At 48.4% G+C, this 22120-nt stretch overlaps 1 protein-coding gene across 2 annotated transcripts in view; it reads left to right on the top strand.

Moving 5' to 3' along the window:
• Positions 1–2404: 2404 nt before the first annotated feature.
• The window catches only part of LOC146187569 (uncharacterized), a 378746-nt gene continuing 359030 nt past the window's right edge, over positions 2405–22120 (top strand). For both annotated transcript variants that reach the window (XM_084605785.1, XM_084605786.1), the window contains exon 1: positions 2405–2544. In XM_084605785.1, coding sequence (XP_084461911.1) covers positions 2536–2544 — 9 coding nt within the window. In that variant the 5' untranslated portion in view covers positions 2405–2535. The remainder of the gene's footprint in view (positions 2545–22120) is intronic.

The following is a 22120-nucleotide window of genomic DNA, read 5'->3' as shown; positions in this document are numbered from 1 at the left end:
GGAAAGTCATCACGTCGGGGCGGAGGGCGACGTAATGCACCAGCGTAGTTCATCGCTGTTGCCTCTTGTGCTGGAACAGTCGCAGCCGTCGCTTCAGGAACGCCCAGCGCCTGCTGGACTTCTTCACGGACGACGTCCGCGAGCGTCGCCACCTGGGGTTGTTGCGATGATGGCTGCATTCTGCTGAGCTCCTCTCGCACGATCTCCCGGATTATGTCCCGAAGGTTCTCTCCGCTTGCAGATGCGCTGGGGTAGTGGCATGAGTAGTCTGGTAGAAGTGGTCGCTCGAAGTGGCGCATCCGGGTGTCCAACGTCTTCTCGATGGTCGATGCTTCACTTTCAAATTCTTCCACAGTTTTCGGCGGGTTCCGGACAAGCCCCGCAAAAAGCGACTCTTTAACTCCTCGCATTAGGAATTTCACTCTCTCACCTTCGGTCATGTTAGGTTCGGCGCGGCGAAACAGGCGTTTCATCTCCTCTACGTAGACCAGGACGGGCTCGTTTGGTAGTTGAATTCTTGATTGGAGGAGGGCCTGAGCTCTTTCTTTTCGGACAGAACTTGTAAAGGCCGTCAGGAACTGTGCTTTGAATGTCTCCCAATCCTTGAAAGAAGTCTCGTGATTTTCAAACCAAATTCGGGCATGTCCTTGAAGAACAAAGTAGACCTGCCTGAGTTTCGCAGCGTCGTTCCAACCGTTGAATTCGGCCACACGGTCGAAAAGGTCCATCCAGTCTCCCGCATCTTCATCCGGTCGTCCATGGAAGCAGGGGGGCTCACGGGGTTGGACGAAAACAACCGGTGCTGTAGGCTGGGCCATTGTCAGCGTCGATGCCTTCCGAGATCGAATGGGGTCAGGCAGCAGACCGTGTTCGGGTTGTAGGCTTTGAAGTCGGCAGCTGGCTCGGTGACCTGTAGGCTGGTCTTCCAGGGCGACAGGAACACGGCTTGGGTCTTCGCTTGAAGGATCAAAGGCAGCACCTCAACCAGATGTCACGTAGTGGTGACGAGGTCGACGACACAAATGAAGGGTCGATGATTGCACTAAAGAAACTCTTTATTTGGGCTGACTTGCGCCCGCAAAAGAACTAAGCAACTCGGCGGCGGCGATAGAAACAAACGTGCTCGTCGATCGTCGAACAAAGAATGCCCGTCACACTCGGCAACGCTCAATTTAAAGGCTGCACAGAAGAATCTAGATAACGTCGCAAGCAGCTACCAGCACGGGCTGGAACATTGTGGAAAGACACCCGAGTGGCCGGAACCTTCGAGACAGATCTCGGTGCATCTTGTGCTACAACAAAACTGATAAAGGGGTGACTCGCGGCATCGAGCATTAACAAACAAAGATTACGGAACTGATACGCGGTCCAGTATCAGAGTGATAAGCCTGTATGCCGGCGGCTGTTAAAAAACAACAAATACTGTTTTGAAGGTTTCGCGGCACTATCGTCCTCCTGTGCAATCATAACTGATCATGATTGTTTATCAGTGCCGTGCTTCTGGGATTACTGATTCCGGCAATCGTCGACCTGCACTTTAGCAGTTACCTAAATCTTTGTGTACTGTCACACAGGAGGAAGGTTCGATGTCCAATTCCCTCTACCGCCGTGTATCCTCCGATTTCCGTTAAACTCAAGCATGCCTCAAGCTGGTAGTTCGTTTTCAGTGCCTATACGCTTGAAAAATGTCCTTGACATCATGTTTCTTTGACGATGGAACCCCGTACATAAACCGCAATGGCTAAGGACGCCCTCCGCCCCCAAAAATAATCAATGCATCTAACCTTGCTATTTCCTTATTTTTCTTGAAAAACTGGGACATTTCTTAAATTTGTGTGCGTCGTTAAGTAAGACTCAGAAATATTCCTTGGACGTAATATTTAAAATTTTAGGTTTTAATTAAAGATCTTCTTTGGACGTTCTAAGGAATGTCCAACTATTTTTAGATGTCGCACGGATTAACTGAGCTTGTTGCGCGGGCCGGCATCACATGGTGCTACAGAAGTGCACAAGTGGAATGTGCAAAAACGACCTGAACATCGTAAATGATAATTTTCTTATGAGAACAGCTAATTCTGCTTTTACAAAAATTTGTTACCGCCAAGTACTACTTCCATAACACCGGTATGGTTTATCTGCGGTCTCAGCAGCACGATGTACAGCACTTGTAGCCTCGCAGATGTGAAGGCGCACTGCTGTCCTTCCTCCATGAGGCACGCTGACAAGCACTATCTTCCGAGACAACATTTCATAATACCCCGCAGCGCGAAGCCATCTAGTCACTCGCACGCTTTCCGCGATTGTGGAGGCCGACCCGCCACCAATGAATACAACAATGCCCCCGCGATAAGGGCTCCTCCCGCGCTCAAGATAGGCGGGCTCTCGACAGATTGACGAGCGTTCCCGCCCCGCTTCAGTGGAGGAATAAAAACGCTGCTCGAGTATCGTCAGTAGGATCTTGCAGCTCTCGCAGGCGACTAACCGCGCACAAGTTTCAGCGAGTGCACATCCGAGGCTTTCCGTTTGCATCTAGCCATGGAAGCGGTGAGTGTTGGCGTGTGCCCTTTTTGACCTGGCTCCCGTTTTGTTCTGCCGTCGACGACGCCATTGTTTACCAGCGAAGCCTACGTCCCCTTCGTAGCGTGGAGGACGTCTTATGAGAGAGTCTTGAGTGTCGGAGCATGCATTCTTCCGTGTGTGCTTTAATGAGCGGGCGCGTGGGAACGAAGAAATGCATCGACTATTTGCGATGCACGTGTGATCGAACTTGCTGATGTGCCCATTCCCACGCTTTTATCTGCTGACAGTCGGTTCCTACCATAAGCAGTCCAAGGTTACTTTTTTATTTACATCGGTGGTGTATGGTTATGTTGCGAGCGACAGTGGCTGCCCACTCGCCCACATGGCCGAGTAGCGCACTTTTCCGAAAGGCAATCGCAGGCAACATGCTTGTTTCCCCTCGACCGGCGGAAAATCAAACTTCGTCACCTTATCTCTTGTCCGTTGTGCGAGACGTACGCGAAAGCTGATGTTCTTTCGCAGTGACACAGGATGGCTGTCAATACATATCACGTTGCTCCTAGTGGCGCTGCAGCGATAGGGGTCATGCGTGCAGGCAGGTTACAGTTACATGCAATATTAGCAGGCTCTCGAATAGAATGTTATCAAAAAATGTTTATGCACGGTAGTCTGAATGCTGCATACGAAGCAAAGTGATTTAGGTGACAAATATGCTTAAGCGGAGCGACATGAGTAAAATATGCAGATGATTGGGGATGTCCTCGGTAACGCAGTAAGTGTGAAAAAACTCTAGAGAAAGTGACTGAAATCAGATGTACGCAGCAATAAACGAAAGGGGGACATTAATCGGATGCAACCAAGAAGGCGTGGTAGGTCACGCCTTCGTCGGTACCTCATCATAGAAGTACCTCATCTAAAGAGGAACCTCTATTTACAGGGGTCGCAGTTATTAACCAATGGTTATTCCCTGTCAAGCTAACCTCATACACCTTAAACCCGCTGGCCCTGGATCAACTGCACATTGAGCATGATGCCGTGATACCTTTGGTTGATGGGCCTGCTTTTTGGACCATCTGCCGATCTATTTTTAATAGTTTGGACAGCTAGCGTTTTCTGCTCTGAAGGATGTGACGCTGATGCCAGAAGAATGTATACTAATATTATGTACATTAACAATAACGTAATATAAATATATATGATCCGCATCATAATCATCATCATCATCATCATGACTATACCCACTAAAAGGCGAAATGCCTCTCCCATATATCCTCCAATTAATCCGGTCCTGTGCTAGCTCCATCCACTTGACCCCTGCCATCGTATTAAACGTATACGCCCACCTAACTTTCCTTCCCTTGGAATTCAATATGTTACCATAGCGGCCGTCGGTTATCCCTTCTTCGCACATGTCCTGTCCGTACCCATTTCCTCTTCTTGATTTCCACTAGAATGTCAGTAACTTGAGTTCTTTCTCTGATCCACTCTGCACGCTTTCTATCTCTTAATGTTTCCGCTACCATGTTTCGTTCCATAGCCCTCTGCGTTGTCCTGTACTTAATTAGAACCCTCCTCGTTAGCCCCCACGTTTCAGCCCCATAGGTGAGTACAGGTAAGATGCAACTATTGTATACTTTCCTCTTGAGCGGTACCGGTAAGCTGCTAGTCATAATCTGCGAGTGCTTGACAAACGCGCTCCATCCCAATGTTGTTCTCCTTGCTCTTTCCCTTCCATGGTTTGGATCTGCGGTTACTAACTGTCCTAAGTATACAAAATTGCCTACTACTTCCAGTGCTTCGCTATCTAAAGTAAACTGCTGTTCTTTCCAGAGGCTGTTGCACATTACCCTAGTCTTCTGTATATTGATTTTCAAGCCTACCTTCCTACCTCATCTGTCTCGGTCATCAATAATGTTCTGTAGTTCATCCCCAGAGTTACTTAGCAAGGCAATGTCATCAGCAAATCGCAGATTACTGAGGTATTCTCCATCTACCCTTATCCCTAACTGCTGCTATTCCAAGTCTCTGAATACTTCCTCTAAGCAAGCTGTGAATAGTACTGGGGAGATCGTGTCTCCTTGCTTAACACCTTCCTTTATAGGAATTGTTTTAGTTTCTTTATGCAGAACTATGGTTGCTTAGCTGCCAATATATTTATTTATTTATTTCAAAATCATCATCATCATCATCATCAGCCTGATTATACCCACTGCAGGGTGAAGGCCTCTCCCATATTTCTCCACTTAACCCGGTTCTGTGCTAGCTGCATCCACTTGACCCCTGCGAACTTCTTGATCTCATCCGCCCACCTAACTTTCTGCCGCCCCTGCTACGCTTTCCTTCCCTTGGAATCCAGTTTGTTACCCTCAGCGACCATCGGTTATCCTCTCTTGGCACTACATGTCCTGCCAATGTCCATTTCTTCTTCCTAATTTCCGCTAGAATGTCGGTAACTTCAGTTATTTCTCTGACCCACTCTGCACGATTTCTATCTCTTAATGGTACCCCTACCATTTTTCGTTCCATAGCCCTCTGGGTTGTCCTCAACTTAAGTAGAACTCTCTTGGTTAGCCTGCACGTTTTAGCCCCATAGGTATTTCAAAATACTGTAAGCCTTTTTCAGGCTCTGACAGGATAGCACAAAAGTACAAACAACAGGCAGTGTGCTCAAAGGCAGTAGGGAAAGGATACACAGCATTCAGTAATTAATTTATCAAGAGCGCGGAATATAAAAGCTACCCAATTGTTTAGATTAGTGAATGAAAAGAGGATAGTGGGAACAATAACGCTATGAAAGTGACATTTCTTGAAACATTCAACTCTGGTAGAAAACGCATCAAGTTACACATAATTCCTTGCAGGGGCACCTGGTGTAACGAGGTGTTGGTGCTTGCGCCACCACGGGCCCTGAGCCCCCAAACCGAAGCTGTCTACCGTACTGTAGCGAAGGTTGAGAGATGGAGGGAAGAAACAATGAACGGTGGTCGAGGCCGTGGTCAAGTCTCGGCCGATGGGCTCGTTGCCTGTCTACCAGGCTCCTGTACCTTCCTCTGCATATAATTGTGGACCAGAGGCGACATATACTATGATCCCTTAGACTATTCATTCTGCATGGAAAAACCACCATAAAAAAAACCTGATCGACCTCCGAGAAGGAGTTGCACCAAAATTATGCAGCTGATCATGGCACCAACTTAGAACTTCCAAAGTTTCCTGTCCTGCGCTCTATAACAGTCTAAACATGTAAACGAGCTATCCGTTTTTCTGATTGCCAACTCGCTGAAGGCCATCATTGGGACAAACTATGAAGCCAGAAAACTAGGATCTGGTGACCCACTAATAGAGGCATCAGACAAAAGCCAGTTAGACAAGCTCCTTATAACAAAAGCATTTGCTCACCTTGACGTTCAAGTATCACCTCGTCGCAGTCTTAACAGCTGCCAGGGTGTCACCCGTTAATAATTACGGGGTATTATTAACGATGCGCCCTTAACGGTGCGCACACTCCCAGACACCCTTAGAGTGAGTGGGGGTAGCTGTTCCGGTCGCAAAGGAGATGCCCTCGACTTGCGTGGCAAGCTCAGCCGGAATACAACTACCTTGTAGTGACAGAAGGGGGGTGGTCGTTTGGTGCCCAGCGGTCGCCGGTTCAAACCAGAGTAAGGATCGGAGTCAGAGGTAACAAACAAAACCACAATTTATGCACAGCAGGAGACGATACAAAGGAATACACAATAGCACTTGAAGTACAACAGACGAGAGGTTCACATAATACAAACGCTAAGCATGCATCTACAGAATGATTCAATAACACAGGCTTTATAACAGATCAAACACGAGAGAGTTACATAAACAAACACCAAATTGTTCACCGGGCACTGTTGCAGTCCGACGCCTCAAGAGTCACGATGTGGCCGCCATACGAGACGAGCGCCGCTCCCTTGAAAGTCCGTGGGCTTGCCAGCAGCGGGTGATCCCCGGGAGTCCAGCCGAACACGTCGCAAAGCACTGACGAACTGACTGACTGGCTGACTCAACAAGCGGCGCGGTCGCTTTAAATAGGGCGCGCCGCGTCTGTTTGTTAACACGCGCCAAAGCTAGCGCGCACACACACATAGCTTCGCTGGTTATAGCTCCCTCTTCTCCTCCAGTCGAGCCGTGCGTCGCCATTGGCCAGGTCCCATAGAATGTTCTCGAAGGGCCTGGCACATTCCAGGCCGATGAACCACCGGCTTCCCCGGGCAATGGGAGAGAGGGTGACGGCAACGCGTACAAAGCTACGCTCTCTCCCGCGCGGGGAAAGGGCTTTTCTCTCCATGCTCTCCACGCGACGCCGCGCGCGCCTAGCGCTGTACCGGCTGGATGAAAATGGGCGCCGATTTCGTGACACTGCCCCTCCCTTAAAGAATATTGTCCCACAATATTCACAACAACCACGAACATCGCGCGCACATGCATGCGCTCACAAATATATGGGGCAAATGACCATATCACACACATTGCACAAATTTCACAAACGGTAATAACCCATTACAAAATTCACACATCAAGGCCATGAAATTCACAAACGTAGCAACACACTGTTCTCGGATATACATAGGAATCAACAACTCAGAAACGCACAGCTATTCAAATGTGAAGCGCACAAACCCAGGGCATGCTTTCGCCTATATTTCCACACTCGGGATGCACCTTCTTGGAACGTATCAGTTCCTCTCCAACTTTCAGGAAAGCGAATTCTCCTTTTTATTAGACACTGCCGTTTCTTCCTCCCGCGAGTTCGGCTCTTTTTCCGTTTACTATAGAGCCTTTTCCATTGCGAGTTGTTCTCGCTCCGGTCTTTACTCCTGAGTTCTGCTTCCCGATCGGAAGTTAGGCCAGATCTAACGCTACCTTGCCTAGCAGCGCTTCGAGCAGGCCGTCTCATTCTTTCTCGGTCTGGGCGGCTCCGCATGCGCTTGCACGTCCAGGCGTTCGGCCGCTTCTTCCTTTCTTTTTTATAGGACATTTCCCTGTCGACTTTGTCTGACCTGGCAGGTTTGGATTCGTTTCTTTTTGTTTCCACTTTTATTCGCACCTTTGGCCGAGGAACGTTTGATCCAGTTTTACCCGCAAAATCAGAACATGGTTGTCTGAAAGGAACGTCCTTTTGAGAACTTTGTTCTCCCTCAATCCCAATTTTCTTTCTTTTCTTTACGATCTTCAGTCGTACCTTCTTGAAGCAGAGCTCAGTTGCAACTGGAGGCTCATTCTCCTCACTTTCAGTTACATCCCGTTTCTTAAAAGTTTCCTTAAAATGTTTCTTCAATCCTTTCATTGCAGTACAGTCTTCGCTTTCTTCCCTTCCTGAATCCTCAAGATTAGGATCTGTACTGTCACCTTTATCCCAGCTTTCGTGCTCACTGCAATTTGAAATCTCCTCATCCCAGTCACTCATGCACTCAGCCACGGTGTCATTTAATGAGGAGCTACAATCCTGCCCTTCATCATCTTCAGGCTTTGAAAACACCGAGGTTTCTGGCTCGACATCTGCCGTTGCAGCTTCTCTGCAACCTGTCGTCTCGGAGGGCACAATCTCTTTTTTCAGAGAATTCTGAACTTCAGTTCGGTCATCTGAAGTTTCTGTTGCAGGAACACGCTGGTCCACAACCTCATTCTGGCTGCTGGAGCCAGTTTCTACAGTACCTGTGGCTGTCAATGTATCGCTTGGTTCACAGTACTTTCTAATATAGGGAAAGGTAACCTCCGGAGGCTCGGTAATACCTTTCAAACGCCGAACTTCCGCCAGCTTTTTGAGAAGGATATCTCTCTCTTTTAAGAATTCTTTTTCTTTTTCTGCCTGCTTCCTGAGCCATTCTTTTTCTCTTTCGGCTCTCTTCCTGAGCCATTCTTTTTCTCTTTCTTCTTCTTGTCTCTTTGCCTCTGCTTGCTTCCTGAGCCATTCTTTTTCTCTTTCGTTCTCAGCCTCTTCTCTTTCCTTCTTAGCCTGTTCTAGAACCTCTCTTTCTTTTCGGTCCACCCATTCTCGCAGTTCAGCTCCTTTAAGACCCTTCTCTAGGCCTAAGGCAACAATCTCCTTGATATTCATCTTCAATCTGAACTGCCTAATGCTAACAAATAGCACTCTCAATGGACCTTACACAACCGCTTCAGCGCGGTACCTCTCGTTATCGCTCTGCTGTTACACTGTTTACGACCTCTTCGTAAACTCTTCCAACTCTTTCTCCGTCCTCTGAGCTTGAGTGCACCAAAGGTCCTGTCGCGGACGCCAGATTAATTGTCACCCGTTAATAATTACGGGGTATTATTAACGATGCGCCCTTAACGGTGCGCACACTCCCAGACACCCTTAGAGTGAGTGGGGGTAGCTGTTCCGGTCGCAAAGGAGATGCCCTCGACTTGCGTGGCAAGCTCAGCCGGAATTCAACTACCTTGTAGTGACAGAAGGGGGGTGGTCGTTTGGTGCCCAGCGGTCGCCGGTTCAAACCAGAGTAAGGATCGGAGTCAGAGGTAACAAACAAAACCACAATTTATGCACAGCAGGAGACGATACAAAGGAATACACAATAGCACTTGAAGTACAACAGACGAGAGGTTCACATAATACAAACGCTAAGCATGCATCTACAGAATGATTCAATAACACAGGCTTTATAACAGATCAAACACGAGAGAGTTACATAAACAAACACCAAATTGTTCACCGGGCACTGTTGCAGTCCGACGCCTCAAGAGTCACGATGTGGCCGCCATACGAGACGAGCGCCGCTCCCTTGAAAGTCCGTGGGCTTGCCAGCAGCGGGTGATCCCCGGGAGTCCAGCCGAACACGTCGCAAAGCACTGACGAACTGACTGACTGGCTGACTCAACAAGCGGCGCGGTCGCTTTAAATAGGGCGCGCCGCGTTTGTTTGTTAACACGCGCCAAAGCTAGCGCGCACACACACATAGCTTCGCTGGTTATAGCTCCCTCTTCTCCTCCAGTCGAGCCGTGCGTCGCCATTGGCCAGGTCCCATAGAATGTTCTCGAAGGGCCTGGCACATTCCAGGCCGATGAACCACCGGCTTCCCCGGGCAATGGGAGAGAGGGTGACGGCAACGCGTACAAAGCTACGCTCTCTCCCGCGCGGGGAAAGGGCTTTTCTCTCCATGCTCTCCACGCGACGCCGCGCGCGCCTAGCGCTGTACCGGCTGGATGAAAATGGGCGCCGATTTCGTGACACAGGGAGTGATTTCTAATCGAGACCACCTAAACGAAAGAATCAGATCTCCTTGAGAGCCTGCCGAACCAAGGCGTAACTGCAGTCCGAAGAATAACAATCAGACGAAGGGATGAGGAAATAAGAACGAAACATATTGTTCTCCCTTTCAACCGGATCATACTTCCAGAATTCATCAACGTGGAATCCATTCGATGCAAAGTTAGCCCGTATATAGCAAGCCCCTGCAGTTGTTTCAAGTGGGAACGGGCATGGTAGCCTGACATGCCGAGGACGCCTTACCTGTGCAAGGGGTAGCGCACATGACCATGCAAAAGATAACTGCTGTGCAACTGACTACAAATATGGGAACAGTGACGGCACACACCCTGCGTACTCAAGGTCCTGTGCGGTTTTTCAGGACGAAAAGGAAGTAATCAATCTAAAGGCAACTGAGAAAATATCATACGGAGGGGCGCGAAAAAAGCACAGAATGCTTTCCTCCGCTACCTATGCTGACGCAGCCCGCAGAGGAACCAGGCCGCGTTTAGTAACGGTGGGCATGCAGTGCAATGCTGCCGACGTACTCCTACCAAGGCTCCTCACTCGCCAATCTTTGCAATCCTAGAGGTCACTCTCTCTCAGACATCCGGGACATCAAAGACATCTGAGTCCCTCACAAAAAATCTGCTCCCTACGCCTTCACCCGAGGTGACGGAGATGAGGCTGGACGCCTAATGAGTCTGGTAATGAGAGGCGGGTCTGCTGGACCGCTTCAATAAAATACACCAGTTAAGTCACCTGATAAGGGCGGCGAGTCTTAAACCTAATCTATTTCTTCCACACTATCGAGAGCACCATTTATTAGGGATGGGTCGTTCCGGAGCGAGCCGGATCCTCGGAGCCACTCCTTTCAAAGAGCGGGTGAGTCATTTGGCTCCGCAAAGTCTGAGCCGGTTCCACCGGATCCGTCGGATCCGGAGCGGTTGGAGCCATTGGAGCGGTCGGAGCTGTCGGATATTTCGGACATGATGCTTTCGGAGAGCTGGTTACTACTTCTCTCGTTCAGGGAACTTTTTTGTCACCGGCGGGTGCGACTTCCGCGTCATCTATTAGCGATGCGAGAAAGCAACCTCCTGCCCTTTCTCGCGAGATTCGCAATAATGTCCTCGTCCTCGGCTGTCTTTTGAGCGGTGTGCTCTCTTCTTTCGGAGAGCGAGTGACGTGGTTCTTTTGCTTTTGTTCTATGAATGGAGATCTGCTAGACGGCTGAGACGGCGGTTCTTTTTAAAAGCCGGTTCTATTTCGTTCAATGAGCCTTGTCTGTCAGAGCCGGGTGAGATTTTTCAAAACGCAAAGCGGAAAAGCAAGTATACCGCTCTTTCTTCTCAGTGTCACAACCAACCTATTGCCTTCGAATCTTCCCGTGGGTACTGCGCGCGCAACATGCTGCTGGCGCCCAAACTTTTTTTCTTGCAGTTGTGATGTTTAGTTTCATGCCGACGCGTGGGGACCGGTACTTGTACTCGTCCAGTGTGTAAAGTGGTCCACGGCAATCCCTTTGGCTCTCTATGCGCAATATAGTGTGACACCCGATGCCACTGAAGGGAGGGGGGTAAAGAAGCCTTAATTTGAAAAGAATGGCGCCGTTCATTGTCATGCTGCTGTTCTAACGATGTCTCACGACATTTATCGGTCGTGCATTATTCGGTGGTGCAACAACACCATTTGAAAACGAAGCCATGCTGCGGCATGGCTTCCTGACTACCAACAATGCCATGTTATCGCAAAAAACCGATGTCAACTGACTCGTGAGATTATAGAAGCTGAAATGATAGATCGGTTGGGTGGGTCTTGCGTAGCCAAGCCTTCTATCGCTCTTACTCGTAAGGAGTTGATATATTTAAGACAAGATATGAATGTATCGCCTACTGCGCATGTATGATGTTGGGGGTTTCATCTGTATAATAAGTCTCTGAGGCTCGAAATAAACTGTTGCAAGTCAGCGCTCGTGTGTCCTATGTGTCTTCATTTTGTCCTCGTTCTTCTCTGCGCTGTATTTTTCCATCATGAATAACCAACACGCCCAGACTGCCACGGTATCTATACGCGGAAGGGGGTAATTGTCCTTGTGGGTAATTTTGTTGAGGCGCAGGTAGTCGATACAAAAGCAAAACGAGCCATCTTTCTTCTTCACTAGCACCACTGGTGAAGACCAGGGGCTTTGCGATGGACGGATTACACCACGTTGTAGCATGTCCTCAACTTGTTCATTGATCACGCGACGCTCTGCCGCTGACACACGATAGGGGCGCTGTCGAAAAGGCGAGTTAGAGCCGGTTTGAATGTGATGCGCGACTATGGATGTGCGACCGAGAGGTGTGTGGGCGGCGTCGAAGGCGGAGCAAAATGTCTGTAAAAGGGCCACAAGCTGAGTCCGGTAGGTGGAAGGAAGAGCGTCATCGATGGCGGTTCGAAAGAAGTCGTCTAGCAACGAATCAGGCGTCGAATCGGACTGCACAGCATCGATGTAGTTACTGCGGTAGGTCTCGGAGGCGTCCAGGTCAGAGAGAAAGTGGGCTGGTTGAATAGAACCGGGAGATTCCCCACGTAGCAGAGTAATCGGGCGCGGAGACGGATTGTAGATGAGTAGCTTCGTGAAGCCACCGTGAACATCGAGAACAGCAGATGGCAGCGGCAGGTGCTTGCGGTGCATGAAGGATGCAGACGGCGTAAATAAAACACTAACGTCTGACACGGCAGGACACGAAAGAGGCACAAGGGTACAAGCCTCTGGTGCTATGTTGACATCTTCAGCGATGGTGAGCTTTTGAGGACACACTGAACGGTTGTCGTCGGGCAGTGCGTCGCACAGTGCAGAAAATTCTACTTCAGCTCGGGCGCAATCGATCACGGCTTTATTTTTAGACAAGAAGTTCCATCCGAGGATCACGTCGTGAGAACAAGATGACAAAACTACGAACTCGACACTGTACAAAATACCTTCAATGACGACACGCGCTGTACATGCTGCTAAAGGTGCAATCCTCTCTTCACTGGCAGTGCGGAGCGACAAACCGTTAAATGACGTCGTAACTTTTCGTAATCGTCGGCAGAGTTGCTCATGAATCACTGACACTGCAGCACCCATTATCGACCAGCGCATATACGGACAGACCATCGATAGAGATCATTATAACGTTCGTGGGCGAAATATGAGGCCTTGAGCCTTTCGCAGAGTACGCAGTTCTTGCCTCAGGAACCGCGGAGCTTAGTTTCCTTCGTCAGCAGGTGGTGATCGCCGGCGCATTGGTGACAGTGACCGGCGACGCGGATGAGGAGAACGACGGGTTGTATACGAACGCTGTTCTGTGGCATACGCAGGCGGAGAGTGGGCAGAACGAAGCAGCGGTGGCGAGTAATCAGAAGACGCAGGCTCGGCCTTCCGACGACGACATCGACGGGCCAGATGTCCAGCGAAACCACAGTAGTAGCAAATAGGACGATTGTCCGAAGTACGCCAAAGGTTGTAATACCGCGGAGTGGGAGGATGAAGCGGGGCCGTTTGAGGAAGCGGTGCAGGGCGTAGGACAGGCTGCATGGGTGGTGGCTCAGGCGGTGGCCGCGCAGCCACAGCCGCGTAGGTCAAAGGGGCTGGAACAGCAGGTTGACTATACTGGACTGGTGCTTCGACGTATGTCAAAGGAGCAACAGAACGAGCTTCGGGAAGTGTGGGGAGTGCTTCCGCAACTTGTTGGCGGATGACTTGCTGCAACTTTGGCACTAAAGGAGTGGGAGCGTCAGGACGTTGGCGAACGAGGGATAATTGACGGGCAACTTCTTCTCGAACGACCTGCTTTATTTGTGGCAGTAAGGTGGACTGGTCTGCTTCAGGTGTTAAAGCTGCAAGCGGCGCTGGGTGTGAGAGCGAAGAGCGAGTGATGTTACGGCGCTTGCGTAATTCATCAAAGTTGTGGCATGCATTGATAACGTCGACGACGGTGGCTGGATGTTTAGCCAGAAGCATCTGGAACGCGTCATCATCAATTCCTTGTATAATGTGATCAATCTTGGTGCTCTCTGACATTGAAGCGTCCACGCGCTTGCACAGGTCTACGACATCTTCAATATAGCTGGTAAAATTCTCACCAGGAAGCGCAACTTACGCACTGCAGGCCGGCCGAATATATCGGGAAAACTAGCCTTGAAAGTAGACCACGATGCGATATCGGCCTCGCGGTTCCGGAACCATAGGTTTGCAACGTTCGTTAGGTAGAAAATGACGTTATTGAGTTTTTGGTTGTCGTCCCAGTGGTCGTGAATACTGACCCGCTCATATGAGGCCAGCCAGTCTTCCACGTCATGGTCGCCGGTTCCGCTGAAGATAGGAGGATCACGCTGGCACAAAGCTCCAGCGCAGAACACGGCGGATGAGGTGCCGGTTGGACTGGGGGTGGTAGCGTCGGTCATTGCTTGTGTCGGGAGTGTGCGGCTGCGGAGCTCCAGGGCGGCACGAAATGCTCACCTCCACCAAGTGAAAGGGGGTTTTTACTGTGTTTTAACAGGGATAATAGCCCTCTCGAAGTTGCACGGCGAACCACACAAGAACACAGCCAGTCTAGGTCTCCACAAGCGAGCTCGAGCAGCGCAGCGACACTTCGTCGTCCTTATCGTCGTCTTCGTGATATTCTCGCCTACTTCATCGTCGTCCTCGTATATCCTCGTCTAGTTCACTACAAACCGAAGGAATACTGGGACACGACAGAGGAAATGAGAGTGGAGGTCCGGAAACGGATCCAAATCTCTCTATTACCAAAGAACATGCACCCAGAATATAATAAGCAGAGACGAGAGAAAAGGCCAAAACAGAGACACGAAGATTCGAGACGAAAAATTCAAGGTAGAATTGCATATGTAGACGCTGCATACTGCGCCAAAGGAAAAATGAATGCAGTCGTACTCAATCATCATCATCATCATCATCATCATCATCAGCCTGACTATACCCACTGCAGGATGAAGGCCTCTCACATATCTCTCCACTTAACCCGGTTCTGTGCTAGCTGCATCCACTTGACCCCTGCGAACTTCCTAATCTCATCCGCCCACCTAACTTTCTGCCGCCCCTTGCTACGCTTTCCTACCCTTGGAATCCAGTTTGTTACCATAAGCGACCATCGGTTATGCTCTCTTCGCACTACATGTCCTGCCCATGTCCATTTCTTCTTCTTTATTTCTACTAGAATGTCGGTAACTTGAGTTATTTCTCTGACCCACTCTGCACGATTTCTATCTCTTAATGTTACCCCTACCATTTTTCGTTCCATAGCCCTCTGGGTTGTCCTCAACTTAAGTAGAACTCTCTTGGTTAGCCTCCACGTTTCTTTACCGCTTTAAGGCTTCCCCCGTTCTTACAGCATGCTCAATTTTCTCCATGTTATACTTCCTTATATCGGCCACCTTGCGCTTATTGATTAGCTTTGATATCTCAGCGAATTCGATCTGGTCTGTTGCATTGGAAGCTTTTATACTCTGGCGTTTCTTAATCAAATCTTTCGTCTCCTTAGACAGCTTACCGGTATCTTCTCTAACTATCCTACCTCTTACATCTACCGCGCACTCAGTAATGATATCTCTGAAATTAGTGTTCCTTGCTTCTAGTGTAACGTCTCCATCCTCGGTTAGAGCTGAATACCTATTCCGTAGCGAGATCCTGAACTCTTCTGCCCTCCCCCTCACCGCTAATTCGTTGATGGGTTTCTTTCTTACTAATCTGTTGCGTTCCTTCTTCAGATTTAGGCTAATTTGGGACCTCACCATCCTGTGGTCACTGCATCGCACTCTCCCGATTACCTCTACATTTTGCATAATGGCGGGGTTGAACACATTATGAAGTCGATTTCATTTTTAGTTTCCCCGTTAGGACTTTTCCATGTCCATTTCCTATTCTTCCGCTTGCTGAAGAAGGTATTCATGATTCGTAAGTTATTGCACTCTGCAAACTCAACTAGTAACTCCCCCTGCTATTCTTACAACCAATGCCATACACACCTACTGCCTTGTCTCTGCCTGCTTTTTCCCTACCTTGGCATTGAAGTCACCCATTAGTACAGTATACTGCGTCTTTACGTTTCGCGTTGCCGATTTTGCATCTTCGCAGAAGCTTTCAGCTGCCTGGTCATCATAACTACATGTAGGTGCATAGGCCTGTACAACCATCAGTTTATACCGCTTATTAAGCCTAATTACGATGCTTGCCACCCTCTCGTTAATACTATACAATTCATCTATATTACCCGCTATATACTTATTGACAAGGAAACCTACTCCTAGTTGTCGCCTCTCTGGTAAACCTCGATAACATAGTACATTGAACACATAGCGCAAAAAGAAGGGGACAACTAACACAGATGTAGACAGGACAGGCGCCTGTCCTGTCTACATCTGTGTTAGTTGTCCCCGTCGTTTTGCGCTATGTCTTCATGAAACTGCCACCAACTAGCCCAAACCAAACATCTGTTGCAACACAGTACGTGCCCATCCTTCAGTACAGTATATGCCTCATTCGGCCTCCTAACCTCACTAAGCCCTACGACATCCCATTTCATACTCTCAATGGCAAGCGAGAAAGGGTTACAGGAGTGTCTATAAAATCAAAATCGATACAGGCAGCGGAAGAGGCTGCAATAGCACTGGATCTTGCTCAGACCGAGGCAAAATACATAGTCAGTGACAGCTAAAACGCAATCTGGAGCTACACCGCTGGAGTAATAGCAAAAATCGCGGGTAGAATCCTCGATCAAAAGCGAATAGAAAGAGACGTCACCCTTGTTTGGATGCCAGCCCACGCAGGCGTACACGGAAACGAGGTGGCACACAAACTAGCCCGAGATCTCACACACCGTGCTGGAGGAGTGCCATTGGAGCAAGGCAAACAAGAGGACCTAGCGAGACTGTAGCGCAAAGCAGACAGGACACACGAGAAGAACGAACAACACGAGCGCTAACTTCCTTAGAACGTTCGTTCTTCTCGTGTGTCCTGTCTGCTTTGCGCTACAGTCTCGCTATGTTCACGCACCAACAAGCCCACAAAGCCACCCTTTTGAAAAGGACCTGATTACCTATAGCGAACTAACAATGCACTACAGACTGAGCAGGAGGGTCCTACGACCACCATACCCCACGTTACGCAAAGAGGAAGCAGTAGCATGGAGAAAGCTACAGACAAATACATACCCGAACCCAGTTTTTGGCCACCATATATAGCCAAAAATACAATCAGACCTATTTTCATTATGTAAGCAAAGGGGATCTCTAGAACACATAATATGGCAATGTGCAAAGCCACCCTAGGCAGGGCTAAAAATATAACTAAAGACACCTGAGAGACCCTACTGCGAAGCTCAGACCCAAGAGCCCAAAGAGAAATTGTTCGAATGGCCGAAGATGCCGCCGGAGTCCAAGAACTACCGGCCTGCAACTAAGACGACTGTCCCACCTTCCGGGTCTAACCCCCGAAGAGCGGGATAGTCACTCTGTTGGACGAATAAAAGTTCCCTCTCTCTCTCTGTATGAAATTTGTCAGGGTTTTCGTGAAGTTTTTTCTTGCAGTAGAAATTTCAGCTCTAAGCATTTGAGAACGCTCATTTAAAAGAGCCACGCTGGTTTTCTTCTTACGCATTCTTTGTATCTTTCTTTTGGGGTGAATATTGCTGCGTGCAATCCAAGGTGCCTTTCTATTTACTCGCTTTCTTGTAGTCGTAAAAAATTGTTCTTCACAGTGTGTCTCTATTCGTTTAAGCTGCACCCATAAGTCGTTTATGTTTTCAAATGCCGGCTGCAAGATACCGTCTAGTAGTATTACTTCAATGTAATCAGTAATGCTGACATCATAAGCCCTGCATGCGATAGTCCTTAACAATATGCCAGATATACGGGAGCTTTGGTCGGGGCAGGAGCTTAAGTTATCAAAAGTGAGGAACTCCATTTTATGATCTGAGATTCCATTCTCGATACTGATGTTAGGGCTAAGTGTTTTGGAAACGAGAGCAAGATTGAGAATGGAGCTAGTTGGCCCTTGTATACGCGTTGGTTCCTTAAGAAGTTGGACCAAGGAAAAATAGAACATAAGATTCAAAATCACTTCACAACTACTGCGCTCGTTTGTACCAGTGGTTATATTTTTCCAGTCAATCCCCGCTAGGTTAAAATCCGCAAGAGAAGCTTAGAACGTTCCTGAACCTTCGGTACAAAAAATAATGGAGCTTAGCAAGATAGTCGACTGAAGCGTTCGGCCGTCGCTATATGCTGCCTAATAGCACTGACGCTAATATTGATACTGCTGCATACGCTCTCGTGATTGGAAATTCCCTTATTGTTTTGAAATGGTAAGCCTTCCTTAATAGCAACGGCAATGACCCCTTCCCGACCATCACGGTTAAATCAAATGCGAGGTTTGGGAGCAATCCTGAATCGTGGATTTCAGGATGTAACTTTGTTTTAGTAATCACATTTATATTGTTACGGTAAAATAAGAAAAGGGGGTGTTTATTTACTGTGCTGTTGCAGTGGGACAAGGTGAAGCCTACTAGCCCCCAGAAACCAATGCTTCTTCCTCCTCTTCTGACACCATCACAATCATTCATCGTCGTCGGTAGCGTTACATCCCCCCTACTCAGCCGAAGCCCTCTGGGCATGTTGGTCAGTCGTGCGAGGCTGACTCGGCTTCAAGCGTGCAACATGATATAGTTCAGTTTTGGCAGACCGATGACCCGATGCTGTCAGGCGGGCTATTGCATAAGTTAAATCACTGATGCGTTTGACAACCACATATGGGCCGTCATAGTGGGCCAAGTGTTTTTGATGTAGGTCGCGGCGCCGAATTGGACGCCACAGCCAGACTAAACGCCTTAGAGTACGTGACACGCCGGTGACTGCCATCATCGTGTACCGTACTTTAGAACGTTCTTGTGAAGCCCCAGACCATAAGCGGGCGATTCTCCGAGCTTCTTGGGTGAGACAGAGGGTCTCAGCCAGGCAGGGACCTTCGCGGCTTGAGAAGGGCAGGATAGTATCCAGGGGGTAGCGTGGCGGTCTGGCATACAGCAGGAAGAATGGACTGTACCCAGTCGTCTCATTCGTGGCGCTATTAAACGCATGCGTGATGAAGGGTAGTATGGTGTCCCAGGTCTTCTGCCATGCATCCACATACATCGCTAGCATGTTTATCAGCGTTCTGTTGACGCGCTCAGTCAAGCCATTTGTCTGGGGATGGTATGGCGTCGAGTGTCGGAAAGTTACGGCGCATAAACGCATGAGCTCTTCAACAACAATAGCAGTGAATTGTCGACTCTGATCAGTGATGACAATTTGTGGCGGCCCGTGTCGTAGGATGACTGAGTGCAGCAGGAAAAGCGACACCTGATGCTCCGTACCAGATGGAAGGGCAGCGCTTTCACAGTAACACGTGAGATAGTCCACGCAGATTACAACCCAGCGATTTCCATCCAAAGACTTCGAAAACGGACCTGTGAGGTCAATGCCTACTTTATCAAACGAAGCTGTTGGAGTCTTCACAGGGTGCACCAAGCCAGATGGAGTTGCAGTGGGACGTTTGTGGCGTTGACATTGCTTGCAACTGGCAACGTATTGTTCAATCGTCGAGGGCATTCTGGGCCAGTAAAATCTTTCTTGAGCACGGAGGAGTGTTCGAACCGATCCCGAATGCCCAGAAGTTGGATCATCATGCATGACACGCAATACGTCCGTGCAAAGCGTCTTGGGAACTACGAGCAGGTGTCGCTGGCCGACAGGCGAATAACTCTTTTTCCTTAGGAGGCCATCACGCACACAAAAATGGCTTGTAGTTGGGCGGCGGTAAAGAGAGGCTGCAGACTGCTATCCCTTTCCTGTTCAGTTTTGAAAATATTCGTGTTGGGGAACGCTGGCTCGAGGGTTCATATTTAATTGTCGAAATCGTCGCTGTCAGATCGAGTCATGGCCATTGGCATCCTAGAAAGACAATCTGCGTCTGCATGACGCCTCCCGCTTTTGTACACCACGGCAAAGTCATATTATTGTAACCGGAGGGCCCAGCGTGCGAGGCGACCACATGGGTTCCGAAGGTTCCGCAACCAACAGAGTGAATGATGGTCAGTTACGATAGTAAACGGCCGTCCGCACAAATGTGAATGGAAACGCTGCACAGCGAAAACTACAGCCAGACATTCCTGTTCGGTGACTGTGTAGTTTCGCTCCGGCTTGCTCAGGGTACGACTTGGACAAGGACTGCACCGAGACCAATTCCACTAGCGTCCGTGTGAACTGCTGTCACTGCAGTAGGATCGAAGTGACGTAGAATGGGTTTGGATATTAAAAGAAACTTCAGTTTATGGAATGACGCGTCGTAGTCTGGTGTCCAGCCAAAAGTATAGTTTTTGTTGAGAAGGCACGCCAATGGGTAAGCAACGTCAGCAAATCGCTGTATAAAGCATCTAAAAAACGACACAACCCTAGAAAACTGCGGAACTCCTTCACTGGCTTCGGGGGTTTAAAACACTCACCAGCGGCAGTTTTCTGGGAATTCGCCATTACACCATCACAATTGACAAGGTGTTAGACTTAGGGCGGCGTTGTGCAGACAATTCAAGACGCCTGCTAGCCCCCGGAAACCAATGCTTCTTCCTCCTCTTCTGACACCATCACAATCCTTCATCGTCGTCAGTAACGGGACAATATCATGGCTAAACATCCGCACAATTACTTCCAATGCTGGGGTTTTATTGGCAATGCTCCTGGCATTGAAACATTAATTATAACGGAAGTGAAATAGTCTATCATGATCTAGTGCCTCACATGTTTCGTGTTTGACAAGTGTCCTCTTGTTTTCAAAGCTGATTGCTTTCAATGAGCAGATCGGTGCTGAGGTCCACGCGCGGCAGTGCTTTCAGCGAGGTGCCTCAGCATATGAGGTAGGCTTCTGCAGACGAATCGTTTTTGAAGCCACTGCACGTGAATGAAGTGCGTATAGTCGGTCGGTGCCAAGGAATGGCCATCAGCCACCGGAACATCTGTGGGATGTAGAACACCAAGTTAGGCATCGTGCGCCGTGCTGCAGAGTCCACTTCAGCACTTTCACGTACGCATCGTCACACCCTGATTTCGCAATGCCTGCCTCATCGCAGTCGCTTCTGCTGAGCGAAATCCTTTTTCGCAATCAAGGAATGCTATGTATAAGGGCTAGTTATATCCCGAGTATTTTTCTATCACCTGGATGATGGTATGGAAATGATCTATACTACAGTACCCTTCCCGAAAACCTGCTTGATATTTTGATTTATTGCAGTCTAAGGTTGTCCTGATTCTATTAGCGATTACCTTAGTAAATACTTTACACGTTATAGACAGTGGGCTGATTGGTCTGTAATTTTTAAGTTCCTTAGAGTCCCATTTCTTATGACTGAGGATAATGTTTGCATTCTTCCACGGTTCCGGTACCGTCAATGACGCCAGGAACTGCGTATACAGGGTGGCCAGTTTTTCTAGCATGATATCCCCCCCCCGTCCTTTACAAATCTATAGTTATCTGATCCGTTCCAGCTGATTTCCCCCTTTTCATAGTTTTTAATGCTTTCTTGACTTCGTCCTTCGTCACTGGTGGAAGGTCTAACTTCTTTTACCTACTGTGAATCTCATTATTGTCCTGACTACTGTGGCTACTGATGAAATCAGTATAAACTTCCTCGTCTACTTTGACTATCTTATCCATATTCGTGATGACGTTTGCCGCCTTGTCCTTCAGTGCATACATCTGATTTTTGCCTATGCCCAATTTCTTCTTCACTGCTTTAAGGCTTCCACCGTTCTTTAGAGCATGCTAAATTTTATTCATGGTATATTTCCTTATATCGGCCATTTTGCGCTTATTGATTAGCTTTGATATCTCAGCCAATTCTATTTGGTCTGTTCGATTGGAAGCTTTTATACTCTGGCGTTTCTTAAATAAATATTTCGTCTCCCTAAACAGCTTACCCGTATCCTCTCTAACTATCCTACCGCCTACTTCTACAGCGCACTCAGTAATGATATCTCTGAAATGATTAATCATTGCTTCTAGGGTAATGTCGCCATCCTCGGTTAGAGCTGAATATCTATTCTGTAGCGAGATTCTCAACTCTTCTGCCCTTCCCATCACCAATAATTCTTTGACGGACTTTTTTTTTACTAATCTGTTTTGTTCACTCTTCAGATTTGGTATAATTTGAGACCTTACCATCTTGTGATCACTACATCGCACTTTCCTGATTGACTCTACATTTTGCTTATAGGCGGGATTAGAACACACTGTGAAGTCAATTTCATGTTTAGTCTCCGGTCTTCCGTTTCTGAAGAAGGTATTCATGA

Source organism: Amblyomma maculatum, chromosome 6, assembly GCF_055883805.1.
Source record: "Amblyomma maculatum isolate TAMU_Amacu chromosome 6, ASM5588380v1, whole genome shotgun sequence".
Taxonomy (NCBI): Eukaryota; Metazoa; Arthropoda; class Arachnida; order Ixodida; family Ixodidae; genus Amblyomma; species Amblyomma maculatum.
The sequence above is the reverse complement of the archived record's forward strand: the minus strand, read 5'-3'. Positions and strand labels throughout refer to the sequence as shown.